General features: G+C 50.9%; 1 protein-coding gene across 1 annotated transcript; it reads left to right on the top strand.

Annotated features, from left to right (window-relative positions):
* The first annotated feature begins 1,753 nt into the window (after nt 1-1,753).
* Nucleotides 1,754-15,317, top strand: GPKOW (G-patch domain and KOW motifs). Its single transcript, XM_028113522.2, has 12 exons — nt 1,754-2,262; nt 6,804-7,242; nt 8,234-8,388; nt 8,488-8,612; nt 10,520-10,629; nt 11,410-11,623; nt 12,047-12,179; nt 12,877-13,003; nt 13,203-13,326; nt 13,416-13,485; nt 13,996-14,081; nt 14,179-15,317. The coding sequence occupies exons 2-12, from the start codon at nt 7,076-7,078 to the stop codon at nt 14,311-14,313; spliced, it is 1,446 nt and encodes a 481-aa protein (XP_027969323.1). The 5' UTR covers nt 1,754-2,262; nt 6,804-7,075; the 3' UTR covers nt 14,314-15,317.
* The last annotated feature ends 2,100 nt before the right edge of the window (nt 15,318-17,417 follow it).

Raw genomic sequence — 17,417 nt, forward strand, 5'->3', positions numbered from 1 at the left:
CCTGAGGCAGAGCGAGGCCAAGCGCTCGCGCTGGCTCCCACAGCCAGGCCTCCTTGCCGGCGGCCAGGTAGGTCAGCGCGCGGGTCGGGGCTCCGGGCACGGGACCGGCCGGCCGCAGCCGCATCCACGCCCGGGCGGGTCGCCAGGTGAGCGCGCCCAGGAGCTCCAAACGCGTCGCTGGCGGCCTTGCGTCCACCGGGCGGACTTCGGGTCATGCAGCCGCGCGCGGGGGGCGCCACGGACCCTAGGGGGAGCAGAGGAGGTACGGGGGAGGGGGGACTGGGCGCGTCCCTGCCACCCCTCGCCCCGTCTGTCTGCTCCTCACCTTTTCCTTCCGACAGGTGGTAAACAAAGCAGCCCTGGCGCCCAAGTGGCGGGCGGGCGCCGGGCGGCCGGCGTTGGGCTCGAGGTCCCCGATCCGCACCCGCACCCGCACCCGCACCCGCACCGTGGGGCTGCGCACCAGACCCGGAGGCTCTCAGGAGTCTCCGGGGAGATGTGCCACAGGGCTCTGCCCGGGGTCACTGGGGACACCTGTGGGCACTCAGGGTCTGTAGTGAATTGCGGGGGGGTGGGTGGCGGTTAGGCGGGGGGGCCTCTGGGTACAAATGGAGGGGCAACTGTAGCTCCGTGGGCCATCAAGGTTGCCTAGGATATCTGGAAGGGGAATCGGGGTTGCCGGCGCCACAGCGGGGGCAGACCGTCCTCTGTCGGGACATCTGGGGGAATCGGGGTCCCTCTCGCTACTGTGCGGGAAGAGTTTGGAATCTGGGGTTATGAAGGGGCAGTCGGAGACCTCCAGAGATAGTTCCAGGGTGTTGGGAAGTGTCCAGGAATATTTCGGTCAGAGAGCTCTCTCCAGGGATATCGTGGGCGCAGGCGGGGGTCCACGGGCATACCCGCGATGGTCGGGGGTCGCGGGAGTTGAGAGGGGCAGTGGGAGACCTCCGAAACTATCGAGAGAGTGGTCGGGGGGGCGCCGAAGATCTTGAGGGGCATTGTAGGTTTCGGACGTCGGGGAGCGTGGGGGTTCGCCGAGGCTCGGGAGGGTGCTGACCTGTTCTTTCCACCCGCGCAGGCCGGGGCCTTCCCCAGCGGGCGGGCCCCAGAGCCCGGCAGCTCCTGGCGCGGCTGGACGCGCGCCCCCTGGCGGCCCGAGCTGCGGCCGACGTGGCGGCGCTGGTACGCAGGACGGGCGCCACATTGCGCCTGCGCCCCAACGCGGGTGCGTGTCGGGGGCGGAGCGGGGCCTCCCGGGGGGCGCGGTCTGAGTGGAGCCGGATTCCGAAGTGGAGGACCCGGGATTGTTAGTTACTCCCCTGGGTGGGGCTAATGGGTGCGACTGGCGGCGGGGCGGGGCTTGGAGGGAGCTTCGAGGGGCGGAGCCTTGGCGTTATCCTAGACTATTCCTCCAGGAGGTGACCCTGGGAAAGTTACTGCGGTGGGTGAATGTTCCATGGCTAGTTGTGGGTGCAGGGCTGGATGGTTATCCCTGGCGCTGGGGCTTCGCAAGGCATTTCTGAGGAGGTGGGGCCTGGAGAGTGTTGGGGGCGTGCAGTTGGCTGAGGGGCGGGCCTGGAAAAAAAATCCACTCTAGGGGGTGGAGCCTACAAACGCCAGGGGGAGGGATCGAAATGTCAGGAACGGGTTGAAGTTTATAGGCCAGTTAGAGGGCGGAGCCTGAAAAGTTCCGGAGCCCAATCGCGGATTTGCACTGCCCCCGCAGTGGGGGGCCTAAGGATGTAATATAAGGAGAGGGATCTTCGCGTTCTTAGAGGACTATAGGATGGTCTGGACATGTATTTGAATAGCCGGGACTAGAATTAGTTAAGAAGAGGGCTTTGCAATTAATTCTTGGTTGACTGTCCTGAGGACAAATGACGCCACCTTGGGCCTATGGCTTTCTTTTTAACACTCCCAAGAATTCCAAAGGAATTATACCAAAATTCTGATGTGCTCCCAATAATAAAACAAAGGAGTACTCACCAAACAAACTAGTACTCACTAAGAGGAGTACGACCAAAAAAAAAAAAAAGTCTTAAACAGATCCTGAATTAAGTCGGAAAGCTGAACCGAAGGGAGGGGGTTCAGAATCCTAAAAGAGACTCACCAAACCGGGAAGTAGACCGTGACTCACAGAAATGATTAGTGCAGGAGGCTCCGTGTGGGTACGTCACTTGATGCCCTGGATCATCATTCTTCGGGGGTCATCTCCTTTGGATCCCACTTCTGACTCCAAGGAATATTAACCTAAATAAAGAGGTAAACTTGGGGCACCTGGGTGGTTCAGTCAGTTAAGCGTCTGTCTTCTGCTTGGGACATGATCCCAGAGTCCTGGGATCAAGCCCCGCATTGGGCTCACTGCTCAGCGGGCGTCGGCTTCTCCCTCTCACTCTTCCTCTGTGTTCTCCCTCTCTCTCTCTCAAATAAATAAATAAAATCTTTTAAAAAAGAGGTAAACCGAGGCAGGCTCACAATGATGAGTTTATTTGGAAATAGAGGAATTGGAATTTGGGACTCCTCTGTAGCTTGCTACAGTTTGGGTGTAAGAATGGCAATTTCTCTGATATTCCCAAATAAACTCATCTTTTTGAGCTTGCCTCAGTTTGCCTCTTTATTTAGACTGACATTTATAAAAGCTGCTTTGTAGTCTTTATCTGCTGGGTATCTTTAAGGATGCCCAGGGCCTCTAAGCCTGGAAACATGGCCACGAATTTGATTATTGTGCTTCCTGTTTTCAAGATCGTCCTCTGACCCACCATATTATTCTACTTTCCAAACATTTTGACTATGTACCACTTTCATTTAAGTATATTTATAGCTTCACATTTAAAGTTTCTAGTATATGTGTTCCATCCAAGGAATGTGCTATAATTCATTTATCCCATCCCCTTCTGTTGTTCATTTAAGTGGCCTTTGATGTTTTGCTACAATAAATAATACTATGATGAATCTCATATAAAAATCTTTGTGGGGGCACCTGGGTGGCTCAGTAGGTTAAGTGGCTGAGTCGATTTCAGTTCAGGTAATGATCTGGGGTTCGGGGGATTGAGCCCCAAGTCGGACTCCCCAATTGGTGGGGAGTCTGCTTGAGATTCTCTCCCTCTCCCTCTGCCCTTCCCCCGCCTCTCTAAAATAAATAAATAAATCTTTTTTTAAATTTTATTTATTTATCAGAGAGAGAGAGAGCACAAGCAGGGGGGCGGCAGGCAGAGGGAGAAGCAGACTCAATCCCAGGACCCTGGGATCATGACCTGAGCCGAAGGCAGACACTTAACCGACTGAGCCACCCAGGCACCCCATAAATAAATCTTAAAAAAAATCTTTTTGTGGGGCACCTGGCTGGCTCAGAGGAGCATGTGACTCCTCATCTGAGGGTGATGAGTTCGAGCCCTATGTTGGGTGTAGAGATTTCTTTTTTTTTTAAGATTTTATTTTTTATTTTTTAAAAAGATTTTATTTATCTGTTTGTTTAAAGAGTGCACAAGCTGGAGGAGGGGCTGAGGGAGAGGGAGAGAGAGAATCCCAAGCAGTCTGTGCACTTGAGCGTGCAACCCATGCAGAGCTCGATCTCACAACCCTGAGATCACAGCCCAAGCCAAAATCAAGAGCCAGATGCTCAACCAACTGAACCATTCAGGCGCCCCTAAAGATTTTATTTTTTTAAGTAATTTCTATACCCAACTTGGGGCTTGAACTCACCACTCTGAGATCAAGAGTCGCATGCTCCACCAACTGAGCCAGCCAGGCGCCCTGAGTATAGATACTTCTTAAATAAACTTAAAAAAAATCTTTTCACACATCTTTAATGATTTCCTTGGGATGAATTGTTGGCAGATATATAGTATTCTTTCTGGTGACTATTTAAGTATCAGTCTTCTAAATTACAAGCTCTTAATGATGGAGGCAGGCTGGGTCTGAGGACCCAGAGGGGGTCCCGCAGGACCAGCCAAGAGAGTCCTTGTCTTCACACAGGATAGAAATCAAATGTGATCCAAGAGGAAGTAAGAGCAGAATTTATTGAAGATATAGTGAGAGTGCAGATACAGAGTGTCTGGGAGACTCAGAAAGGAAAGGAAAGTGTCTTGTTTTTGTTTGGGTCTGGGGCTTTTATTGAGGATTGTGGTCTGATGTAAGTGTCCTCTCAGGCACCCAGAAACTGGTCAGAACTAAAAGGGTCCAGGTGTCCTCCATAAGTCACTAATTCCTTGGAGTTAGGGAGTCTTGGCATCCAGATGTCTAGCTCTGGTGGTCTGGAATATACACATCATGGTCTCACCTAGACAATTCTTAGAAGTTATCTATTGTGGGGTACCTGGGTGGCTCAGTCATTAAGCGTCTGCCTTCGGCTCAGGTCATGATCCCAGGGTCCTGGGATTGAGTCCCACGTCGGGCTCCCCGCTCAGCGGGAAGCCTGCTTCTCCCTCTCCCACGCTCCCTGCTTGTGTTTCCTCTCTCGCTCTCTCTCTCTCTGTTAAAAAATAAATTAAAAAATCTTAAAAAAAAAAAAAAAGCGTCTGCCTTCGGCTCAGGTCATGATCCCAGGGTCCTGGGATAGAGTCCCGCGTCAGGCTCCCTGCTCAGCGGGAAGCCTGCTTCTCCCTCTCCCACTCTCCCTGCTTGTATTTCCTCTCTCGCTGTGTCTCTCTCTGTCAAATAAATAAATAAAATCTTTTAAAAAATAAAAAGAAGTTATCTATTGTGCTGGAAGACTCCAAAGAAATCATTAACTCCTTGATCCTTACAAAGAGAACATACATTATTTGTATTACAAGGAATAGGAAAGGCAGGTGTGCTGGTCCTAGCAAGAATAGAAGCAGGAAAATGGGCAAAAAAGCAGCCCTTCATGGGGCCCCTTCACTTTCCCTATCTCTTTATGGTCCTACACAAGAGGAATCTGTCCCATTAATCTTTCAAAGCCTTAGAACCTCGCTCTCACAACATATTTAATGTTGGTAGTATAAGCAGAAATAGTTAGGGATCCCTGGAAAAAGAAAGATGAGGCATATCTTTCTTGACATGAGAAAAGTCACTTTAGGCCCCTGATCATCTTGTAATCTATGCCTGACCAGCACTACTTACCCAAAGCACATTTCTTGCAGAACTTCCTGAGATGCGTTGAAATTGCAGAATAGACCTCAATAGATAATGATTTGAAGGAAACAAAAGAATGTGAGAACAAACAGACATTATCAGGCCAGGAGATAGCCTAAGCATATCAGGGACAATAAATCAGGTAATTTTGTGGTAAAATTCCCAGTGCTGTTTCAAAAGTAAAGACTGACACATAGTCTTGAGTCATCTTTGCAGGATTTAAGCCCCTTTGAGCACTCAAATACTGGACCAGAATCTGGAGCCAGAGAATTGATGATGCTGACTCTTGCCAGCTCTCGTGTCTTCAATTAACTTAAGACCTGGGTTCAGTCCCCTTAAGATGACTTTTGCCCCAATTCCATGCTGAATTCCCTATTTTGCAAGCCCTTCCATGAATATATATGCACCTTTAGTTTAAAACTCGCCCACTTTTTGTTGTTGAAGGAGACACTGCTTTGGGAAATATCTCTAGTATTCTCTTTCACTTGTGGCAAGTAAAACCCTATCTTTTCCTATTCTTTGCTTGGATGTGTCTTTTGGCTCCATATCCATCAAGAGGCAAACCCAGTTTTGGGTAACAGTAGGAACTACAGTTTACACTTGAACAACATGGGTTTGAACTGCATGGGTCCATTTATACCAGGATTTTTCCCAATATAATGTACTATAGTACAGTATAGTACTACAAATGTATTTTCTCTTCCTCAAAATTTTCTTTATTTGAGAGAGAAAGAGAACATGACAGGTTTGGGGGGGCAAGGGAGAGGGAGAAGCAGACTCCCCATTGAGCAGGGAGCCCAATGTGGGACTTGATCCCAGGACCCTGGGATCATGGCCTGAGCTGAAGACAGACGCTCGACGAACTGAGCACCCAGGCGCCCTCAGCTCTTGTCTTGATCTCAGGGTTGTGAGTTCAGACCCTACATTGGGCTCCACGCTGGGCGTGGAGCCTACTTAAAAACAAAACAACAGGGGCGCCTAGGTGGCTCAGATGGTTGGGCATCTGCCTTCGGCTCAGGTCATGATCCCAGGGTCCTGGAATCGAGCCCCGCATCAGGCTCCTGGCTCAGCGGGGAGCCTGCTTCTCCCTCTCCCTCTCCCTCTGCCTCTCCACCTGCTCATGCTCTCTCTCTCTCTCTCTCTCTCTGTATCTCTGTGTCTCAAATGAATAAATAAAAAAAATCCTAAAAAAAAACACCCAAAACAAAACAACAAAAAACCCCAAAAAACAAAAATAATACTACATGTAAAAACAAAATATGTGTTAATCTACTGTTTATGTTATCATTAAGGTTTCAGGTCAACGGTAGGGTGTTAGTAGTTAAGTTTTGGGGAAGTCAAAAGTTACACGCAAATTTTCAACTATGGGGGCAGGGGATTGGCCCCCCAACCCCTGCATTGTTCAAGGGTCAACTGTATATATATATATATATATGTAATATCTGTTTAAGTGTTATTGTTCCCCACGGGACTATCAGCCTCTAGAAAGGAGGATGTCTATTTTAATAATATTTGAATCCAGAGCTTGTTGTGTATTAAATCTGGCATCGATCGGTAGGCACCATTTAAATGTCTATTTGTTATTGTACACAACTGGCACTCACAGATTTTTTTCTTAATGATGTATTTTATCTACATTTCCCATACCAGTAGGGCACAGTGACGTGCACACAGTAGATAATTAATAAATACTTGTTGACCTCCTATAGGAAGGAAGGAATACCTGGCAAGAACGAATCCACCTCTGCCATACCTACCTCACCCAAGAACTACATTTCCCTTTATGCTTGGCGCAACGCACTCCTATGAAGTGAAAAGAGCGACAATTACTTCCTAAGGCCCCTTTTTTCACCTTCGCCCGCCGATGCCGCAGTGTTCTATGGGAAAGGTAGTTCTAGCGCTCGTTATCTGGCCCCGCTCAAACTGAGCCCAAACTAAACTTCCCAGCAAGCAGCGCACTCGCCTGGGAAAGAGGGGCAAGATGGCGGATGCTGAAGAGGCGGCTTTGCGGCCCGGAGGAGCCTCCGCTGCCCCAATTTCATTCAGCTTCAGTCGCACATCTGCCCGGAGACGGCTCGCGGACGACGCGGGTGCGGCTCCAGAGGAGAAGGATTTCTTAAAGACCGTGGAAGGGAGGGAGCTGCAAAGGTGAAGCGCCGGGTCTTTCATCCCTTGGAATTCGGTTCGGTGGGTGCAAGCGGGAGGGTGGATTCTGAGTCGATTGTCTTGGTGGCAGTGGTCTGGAACGCCTGAAGCACAGCCTGGGAAAACTCGTGGAGGCTAGAAGGCGGGAGTGTGGAACAGGAGAGGTGGGGAAATTGGGCCTGACAGCCGTGGCGTTTGAGAGAAAAGGATGTATGCCTGAGAGGGTGTGTCTTTAGGACTTGAGGACCCTGAGGTGTGTGCGTTCTGAGAGAAGGAAAGGAGTGAAGAATGACAGGACCCCTAGTGTCTCAGCTGAAGCGGTGGAGCGTCACTAGTATGGGGAACGGGGCGGAGTGGCAGATTCGGGTTGGGGGAGACCATCATCAGCTTAATTCAGAAAGGAGAGTCAGAGGGAGAGGCTTCCAGAAGAAAATCAACCATCCAGGAGATTGATGTGAACCCTGGATCTGGGGAGAGTCTGGGCTGAAGATGGTGATTTGTGAGTCATTGTGAAGGCCATGGAGGTGGGTCTTGGCATGAGCAGAGGGTCCAGGAATGAAGGCTGATTCCTCAAAGGCATTGACATTTAAGAGTTGGGGGTGAGGGAGAGAATCCAAAGAAAGCACCATTAGGGGCGCCTGGGTGGCTCAGTCGTTGAGCGTCTGCCTTCGGCTCAGGTCATGGTTCCGGGGTCCTGGGACCGAGCCCCGCATCGGGCTCCCTGCTCAGCGGGAAGCCTGCTTCTCCCTCTCCCGCTCCTCCTACTTGTGTTCCCTCTCTCACTGTCTCTCTCTCTGTCAATTAAGTAAATAAATAAAATCTTTTAAAAACAAACAAAGCACCATTAGAGACCGGACAGGAGAGTAGAGGGTGTGGTCCATCTGGGGTGGGGGGGGTGAGTTTGGCCCTTTTGTTTTCTCTGAAGGGAGGAGTGTGGCTCAGAACCCACTGACCATGCTACTCTCCCAACTTCATGCCGCTGTGTCCACATCAGTGTGAAGCCCTCAGAAACCCCCAAGGAACTCATCATCCCTTTGATCAAGAATGGCCATCGCAGGCAGCCACCGACCCAGGCCCCTGGGCCATCCACAAATACTGAGGCCTTGGTGGATGGGGTGCTGTCCCAGGCTGTGAAGGAGCTCATTGAGGGTGAGTGATCCCCTCTTCGCCTTGCCCCAGTGAAGGAAGAGGGGGAGGAAAATGGAAGGATAGGGTGGGACCTCATTGCTCCCTCCCATTCTTCCTTAGACTCCAAGAAGTCCCTGGAGGAGAGAGAGAATTCGGGTGTCGACCCCACGCTTGCTATCCCCATGATCCAGAAAGGCTGCATCCCTAACGGGGAAGGGGCAGACAGCGAACCCCGGGCTGAGACAGTGAGCTGGCCGCTAACTCCTCCTACCCCAGCCTCTCTTTGCCCTGTCTGCCAGGCTTGCCTCTCTGCACACAGCAGGGAAAGTCTGTGTGTGTACTAGAGGCCTGCTGCCTATCCCTTTCTCCCTCTGTCCTTTTTTGGAAGCATTAACAAATGAATCCAGCTACTGAGGTGTGGAAAACACTTGCATTCTGGAATTATCTGAGTAAGATGAGGAGCTAAGGGAACAGGAAATGCAAAGATCCTGAGGGTAGACTCAGCCTGGAGTGTTTGAGGAACACCAAGGAGACCAGTGTAACTAGAGTGGAATGAGTGAAGAGGAGGAGACGAAGTCAGAAGTGGCAGGGGCTAAACTAAGCAGGGCCTTGTGGACCAGATGAGAGCCATGAGAGGGTTCTGAGCAGAGAGGGGTCAAGCCTTAAGATTTGACAGGATCTCTCTGGCTACTGTGAGCAGAACAGAGTAGTCAGCAAAGGCGGAAGCAAGGAGACCAGTAGCATGGCTAGAAATGATGGCCACTCAGACCAGAGTGGTAGGAGTGAGGCCTGGAAGGACAGGTCGGGTTTAGTGAGGGAGGGAAGATCAGGGTGAGTATAATGGCAGCAACAACCTGAGCAGTGGCACGATGGCAGGGAGTCAGTGTGGTGTGGGTCCATCAGTGAAGCAACCTACAGTGTGTCTAGAGTGAGTATAAAGAATTGAGGGGGGGATAAAAAAGAATCAAGGGAGTGAGGATGGGAAGTGATAGATAACAGGGGAAGTGAGGGGTGTGTCTACAGAAGCAACCAAGTCTGTCTTTCATGTCCATGGACCCCACTTTTCACCGCTTTATTCACAATTTTTTTTAGCAGTGCTTCTTTGGGGCCTAGTTCTCCTACCGCCCCAAGACCATCTTCTCTTTCGACTGAACTGTTCTCATTGGCCTTCAGCTGTCTTCTGGTTTCTTTCATCTTAAAAAAAAGACCTTCCCTTCACTTTCCATCCTGTTCCCACTTTGGCCTCATTTCTCTCATTTCCTCTCCTTCCCCAGCCTTCAGCATCTCAGTGGATCACAGTTCCATCCATCCTTCCTCTCACTCAGCCTAAAAACCTTAGAGTCACTCTTGACTCCCCTCTTTGTTTCATACCCCTTATGCAGGCTTTCAGCAAAAGCCTGTCATCTCCCTTTGCAGAATACATCCAGAATCTGACCACTTTGCACCAGCACCTACCTACCACTCTGGTCTGAGCCACCAGCATCTCTCTTCTGGACTGTTGCAGTAACTTCCTCATGGGCCCCCTTTTGGTGGCCACCCTCCTGCGGCTCCAGCCCAGACCTCCTGATTAATCTCTCACCGCCCCTCTCTGCCTCCACATCTCTTTTTCAGTCAGGTTGGCTTTCACGATGCTCTTCCCACAGGGCCTTTGCTCTTACTGTTCTCCCTGCGTGGACTACCTGTCCTTCTCACATCCTTATGGCTCCGTCTGTCATTTCCTTCTGGTCTCTGCTCAGATATCAACTCAGTGATATTCCCTTCTCCATCCCTCTGCATCCCCTCAATCTGCTTTATTTTTCTTCATATAACTTACCACTACCTGACATAACCTGTTTTATGTATTTTTTTTATTCTGTGTCTCTATAACTAGAATGTCAGCCCCACAGGGCAGGATTGGGGGGTTTTGTCTGTTTTGGTCACTGCTTTACCCTCATCAGCTAGGTCAGTACCTGGCACAGAATAGGTGCTTTATAATTATTTGTTGAAGGACAATGTGGAGGACTAAAGTGAGGGACAGCAAGAGGAAATCAAAACTAACCTTGAGCTTACTGGAGAAGAAGCACTGAGGGTCATCCACTGGGTGTTAGTAAACGTGCTTCTGAGGGCCCACCATGGGCCCAGCCTAACCATCCTTTCTCTGCTGAACCTGTAGGTGCCGGAGGAAGCTGATTATGAGGCAGTCCCCGTAGAGGCCTATGGGCTGGCCATGTTACGAGGCATGGGCTGGAAACCTGGCGAGGGCATTGGCCGCACCTTCAATCAGTGAGTTCTAGGGTAGGGGCAGGGGGCAGCAGGCAGGGCAGTGAACAAGACCCCCATGAGTTACCGCCCGTCCAGAACCATCCAGGCAGGGAGAAGGCATGTCAGTAATTCAGTAAGCCTTTCCGCTACTGTTTCAGTTTCCTGTTTGCCCTTTGAAACTCTGTAACAGGTTCCGTTTATGTGTAGGTTACCTTTCTGAGCATCACCTTCCTCATCTGCAAAATGGGGATAGTAACAATACTGATTTCCCAGGTCTGTTGCAGAATTACATGAAATTATGCACATAAAGCACTTACAGCAGGCCCCGGCCCCAAATAAACATAGACGAGACATTTGCTGTTATCATCCAGACTTAGGATCCCTTCTCCGTTTTCAACTCCAAAGAATTCTGAAAACCATTTTTTTTCATAAACCACTTAGTAGCCAAACATGACCTGAATTGATGGAGAGCATATTATAGTTGATTTCTCCTGTTTGGTGTGAATATTTGTACGATTTCCCCTGTAGAAATATTAGGGTATTTGATTATAGGGATCTGCCTCAGATGCCACTGTAGATAATATGTAATAGATGGTATACCCAGTGTGTTATTAGGTTGGACTAAATGAAATTGCTATTTCTATAGATCAAAAACAGTCCTAATGTGAGACCGGGAAGGATATTCTTGAACATGTTGACAGGGTGGGATTTGGGTGATGGTAGTGGGGACACTGAAGACTTGCACACAACCTCCGCCCCGTATCCCCAGCCCAACAAGCTCCTGTACTGTGCTCCCTGCAGAGTGGTGAAGCCCCGTGTCAACTCACTGAGGCCGAAGGGGTTAGGGCTGGGCGCCAACCTGAATGAGGTCCAGGCCCTGGTCTCCACTGGCCCCCACCACCAACCAAAACCAGATGAGGAGCAAGAGAAGGATAAGGAAGACCAGCCTCGAGGACTGGTGCCTGGAGGGGCTGTGGTGGTTCTTTCCGGCCCTCACCGAGGCCTCTACGGGAAGGTAAGGAACCAGGCTAGGCCTAGAGCCCAAGACAGGCCGCAGATAAGATTGATGTGAGGGGTCAGAGGGAGGAGGAATTGATGGAAAGGCTGGATGGGAGTCCTTGTCTTTCAGGCCTGCCTGGCTTGCTGCCTCACTCGGTAACTCAGAACCACTTGCTGGGCCTTTCTGGGCCTCAGTTTCCAACTGAGAGAGAGAGAATGCCATATGCCACATGTTCCTGAGACTTAAATTCTTTAAAATATATCCAAGGCACACAGTCTGCTAGGGGAGACACATGGACCCAGGCCCAGACCTTGGGCCAGTCTGGTGGGGGAGACACAGGGGTCAGGCCTATTGGAGGTAAGAGTGGATAGCTTGGTCCTAGGAATGTGGGTTTAGTCCTCTCAACCACTGCCCAACTTCTTCCTCCCAACACTTCAGGTAGAAGGCCTCGATCCTGACAATGCTCGGGCCGTAGTTCGCCTGGCCGTGGGGAACCGCATGGTGACTGTTAGTGAGTTCTGCCTACGGCCTGTCTCCCAGCAGGAGTTTGACAAGAACTGCTTGGATCTCAGTGAGTGAGCCTCTTACCTTGCTGGGAGAGTTGGAGAAGCATTCCGGGGGGGGGGGCAGTAGAGCCTGTCTTGGGGGGGCGAGGCTGGGGGGGTGCGGGTGTCAGATCCGCAGAGAGGAGGGGCTGCGGTCTGCCTGGCAGGTGTGCCATCTGGTCAGAGGTCAGGAGGTGAGAACAAAGAAATGGTTTATTCAGTCTGAAGAAAAATTGATCTAGTTACCCTGGGGCTTTAGCCTCTTTCTGAGAGAGAAAAAACAGGTATAGAAATCTATGCCTATCCTCAGGAGGTATGTCTGTTCAAGGTGATGAGCCTCTCTTCTTCTAGGGCATGAGGGCACTTGGGACTAGGCCCTGACCAAGGAGGAAGGCAATCCAGGCATGGCAGGAGGATGGGGGCAGTTTGGCAGATGGGAGATTGCTGCTGACAGAGCTCTCAGATTTCCCTAGCCCACACTAGGTGGTTGCCTCAGATCAGTACCATCAGCACATGCTGGAGTAGCTAAGGAAGGCATCCTGAAGGAAGCCCCAGCAGTTGAGGGGAAGGGGAGAGCATTCTAATGGCACCAGCAAAGTTGTGATGGTGGGAGGGGACACTGAGGCAGGTGGGAGGTAGCCCGAGGCCGAGGTGTAGCCTGCCGGGTCAGAGAATGGCACACTGAGGCTCCTTCCTGGTTCTCCTCCACACACTCTTGCACAGGCCAGATGAACAAAACTTCCCCAGGGCAACAGAACGGAACAGCCTCATCATGGAAGGCCCTCCGGGATCAGGACCTTCCCGGCCGGCGGGAGGACTCAGAGAGGAAGCGGAAACACCTTCCCTACCGGTGGGACCCTGGGCATCTGGGATAAGGGGAGAAGGCAAGGCTGTGGAAGCGTTCTAGCAGTCAGAGAAGGCTTCTGGGGCAAGGCAGGCACATGGAAGGAACTAGGGATGGCATTATGGGTGCGTGTCACAGCCACAAAGGTGGGGTGACTGGAACGTGCATCTGAGCAGCTAAACCTTGCATTGGCCCCTTTCCACAGACAGGAGGAGCCTGCAGCCAAGAATGAGAAGGCCGGCCCCCGGAGCCAGCACTGGTTGCACAGGGACCTGCGCGTGCGCTTTGTGGACAGACAGCACAAGGGCGGCCAGTATTACAACACCAAGGTGGGAACCCTGCAACCTGGTGCCCCCTCTGCCCCCAGGAACTCAGCCCCCGTAACTAACGTTCTCACACCCCCTGGCCCTCTACCCAGATGACGATTGAAGATGTCCTCAGCCCAGATACCTGTGTGTGTAGGACAGACGAAGGCCGGATCCTGGAAGGTGAGTGTGAGGGATGACCACTGGGTCGTTACCATCCCGGAGCCCAAATGGGAAGGCTGTCTTCGACCAAGAGGCTGGCGTGGGCAAAGGCTGGGAGGTTGGGCAGAGTTCAGGTATTTTGTAAGGCCCAGAATCTTCTAACAGAACCTGAGGCGCTTCTGTGATGGTGATTATCTGAGCCCCTCTTTCCCCATGAGCGAGTACTGGCATGAAAATGAGCTCTTTCTCCCTCTGAGGACCGGGCCTCGTACGGCTGTGTATGGAACTCCCCGTGCAGGGCAGGCAGGTGACACACCCATAGTAAATGGGATCAGTTGCCATCACTCACCATCTTCGTGCATAAGTGCTCCCTTTCTTATCGTTATTTCTAGGAGCTGCTCCGTAGGTGTCCTTGCCTGTGAAATAGGGTGCAGGGTGGCTCTGGGCAATACAGGAAAGGCCTTCTGACAGGACCCTGGGTGGGCTGGCCCTGGCCCCGGGCCTCACTCACTCCACTTTCCTCATCTGCAGGTGTAAAGGAAGGCATGCTGGAGACCCTGGTCCCCAAGGTCGAGGGCAACCGGGTGATGGTGGTGCTGGGGCCACAGGCTGGAAGGGTGAGTCCCAGACCTGGGCATGGGTGGGGCAGGGACCATGGGGGGGCTGTCCTGGCATCTGGGTTGGCCTTGCTGACTCTACCTGCCACTACTCCAGGTGGGCCGCCTGCTGGGCCGGGACAGGGAACGGAGCCGGGCTCTGGTGCAGCTGCGGAGAGAGAATCAGCTGGTGGAGCTTCACTATGATGCTGTCTGCCAGTACGTGGGCCCCAGGGACTCTGATGAAGACTGACCCGCGACCCCACTCCCACCACCACCCCACCATCCCCGGCCTGCTGCTGGCTCTGTACAGTGTGAAAAGCCTGTCTTCGCAGAGGTGGGGAGGTCACCCTTCCGCCATCTGCTTGCACTGTAGCTCCAGGACAAGGGCAGGGACAGGGCACGAGATAGACGGACCAGAAGGGAGGCTCGAAACAAACTGAGTATTTTCCAGAACTTAGTGTGTAATAAAAATCATTTCCCAAACTTAGTAGAATGATGAGATCATAAATGTGTGCTGAGCTGAGTGGAAGTGGGAGCTGGGCTGACTGAGGTGGGAGCCATTCCGGGCTTCAGCCCCATGGCCCTGTAGGGGCTGACAGACAAGTCAAAGGATCCACCTGCTCACAAGCTCATTCTTAGAACACCAAAGCTATGAAGTATGTCCCTTGAGCAGATACTATGGAGCCTGGAATGCCACATCTCTGCACAACTTTCTGAGTGAGAATCCCAGCAGTGGCTCTGCTTTTACTCTTGGCCCAGATCAGATATCTTGTGCCAGTAATGAGAGTCCAGAGGAAAGGGAGGCTTCTACCCACAAATAGGATATGTTTGTGCTACCTCCCAGAGCGGCCAGTTAATTTCGGGGCCCCCATTTTAGGCCCCAAACTTTGGCTTGACGGTAAAAAAGTTTTGTGTGTCCCGGGTAGAATTTCTCTTATTCCTCCAGGTAACTGGACTCACAGAAAGGTGATTGTCAGACAGTTCTTAAACTTTTTCCTATTTAACGGGGTGAGATAGAAAAGCAGCAAGGGAAGCCAGAGCTTTAGGCACAATTGCTTCTAAATTATCCCCAATCACTGAGTTGTTGATGTAATAAATGGTGTATGAGCTAGATCTATACCCCCTGGTATAAACTCATGACATGTCAGAACATGGCACAGCACTGGAGAATTGTTTTTTTAAATAACTGAATTATCGCATTAAAATTCTTACAGCTCTTTTTTTTCTGATTAAATCTTTAAAAAATGTTTTTAATTGTTGAAGTATAATTGACATACAATGTTATCTTAGTTTCAGGTGTACAGTATAGTGATTTGACAATTCTGTATGTGACTCCATGCCCACCATGCAAAGCGTACTCACCAGACAATGTTATTACAACATTATTGACTCTCTTCTCTGTGGTGTACCTTTCATCTCCCTGACTGACTGACTGACTGACTTTCTTATTTATTTATTTATTTATTTATTTGATAACTGGGAGTTTGTACCTCTTAATCCCCTTCACCTATTTTGCCCATCCCCCTTCTCTTTGGCAAACATCCCCTAGAGCAGAATAATAAAGCTAAGCTGCTGTCCCTGCCAAGCAGAGGCAGACTGCTGTTTTGAGCCAAAATTGAGCCGATACAGAAAAACAGTGAGTTGGCCAATTCAGTGGCCATATGCCGAGTAAGGTAAGGGATGATCAGAAAACCTTCCAGTCTCATACCCCATTGTGAAGTACACTTGCAAAGACCAATTTTATGGATTTCCTGGTTTGTCATCCCTAATTCCAGAACTCATCTGTTTTCAAGATTGGCCTAGCAGGGTGGTTAAGGCAGACAGCAGAGGACAAACTCCCATCCCCCAGTTGCTCCAGTTCCTGAGTCATAATGGTGATTGTCCACACTGCCCCCGGACTCCCAGGCTGGGTTATATTTTTCATGTTGTGGGGAAGGAATGTCATGCCTTCTCAAGGTTCCCAATCTAGCATGTCCAGTAGTCTAGTTCCCATGTTGTATGTGCTACATTCAGTCAAGAAGGCCTCCTCCTTTCTCCAAATCGTAGTAAATTCATCTTGGTAACACCCTCGAGAAGAGCTTAAAGCTTCCTGCAGGATGGCACCGGTCCCCTGTCTCTGCCCTGAAATGTGGCATAACCTGGCAGTTTCAGACAATCCTCCTCCCTGTGCCATGATGCTTAAGATAAATCTTTCATCAGATTTCAGTTTCCTGGAGTTGACTGTCTTCTCCCAAGCCTGTCTTCAGAAACAGGGCCTGAAGTTCTTGAATACACCCCCGTGTCCAGAATGCATAGCCCTAGCAGAGCACCTGGTCCCCCAACAGACCATCATGGCTTTTTGTGCTTCCCCTGAGTGGATCCCTCCTGATCCCTCAGTTCCAGGACAGGCTCCCTAGGTCCCAGGGAAGTGTGGACAGTATCAGGAGGCTTTCCCAATCTGTCCCTCGTTCATTGCGCACAAGGAGAATTCTCTCTCGGCTCTCTGCCTGGTGCTTGCTGGCTGCCAAGGTTGCCCCTTTGGCCACAGTTGCTGCAGCAACAGCTGTGAGCCTGTGAATTCTCTTCCCGCCACCCGCAAGCCGGGGACCGTGACACATACAATTTGTTCAGGCTGGCTTCCTCCATGTCACGGGGAATGAACAAGATGTGGGTGAGAAAGCATCTGCCTCCCCTGCTAAGACTCCAGAAGTCTCCCTGGCAGGCTGCTGCCTCTGTTAGACACTGTCCAGACTCAGTCGTGAATTCGTGGCAGCAGACTCAAGAAGCAGCTTCTTTGCCTTTCAGAGGGGAGCCAATTATTTGGGCCCTTAGGACTGTTGCCTGGGGCTGAGCTTGGTGGCAGATAACATGCAGTTAGATTCTCCTCTGATATTCCTTCCTCAGCCAGGGGCTCCTCCCCTCCGCTCCCAGGTTGGGGCCTCTTAACCTCCATGTTCTGGCACCATGCAGAATGATAAAGGACCCAAAAAGGGTCCTTGGAAAACTGCACGAGGGTCCTCGTGCAAGTGGGTCCTCACCAAGTGCCACTATTGCCCCAATCCATTCAACAGGCGTCTCTTGAGCCTTCGCTGTATTCCAGGTACCATTCCGCATGCTAGGGATACAGAAGAGAGTAAATCATTCACAAACGAGTCCCTACTACATGCCAGACATGATTCTAAATACTGGGGATACAGCCATGAACAAAACAGATGAAGATCATTGCCCTTGTGGAGCTGATGTTCCAGAGGGGCTGAGAGACAATAAGCAGTAAGTATAAGAGGTAAATGATTTAGTATGTTAGAAGGGGAAAAGAGTCATGGTGGAAAAAGAAAGAACAGCAGGGTCAAAGGGATCTGGGGTGGACAGAAGGCA

This window comes from Eumetopias jubatus, unplaced genomic scaffold (genome assembly GCF_037043125.1).
Source record: "Eumetopias jubatus isolate StellerSeaLion01/CBP00866 unplaced genomic scaffold, mEumJub1_p1.0 scaffold_11, whole genome shotgun sequence".
Lineage (NCBI taxonomy): Eukaryota > Metazoa > Chordata > Mammalia > Carnivora > Otariidae > Eumetopias > Eumetopias jubatus.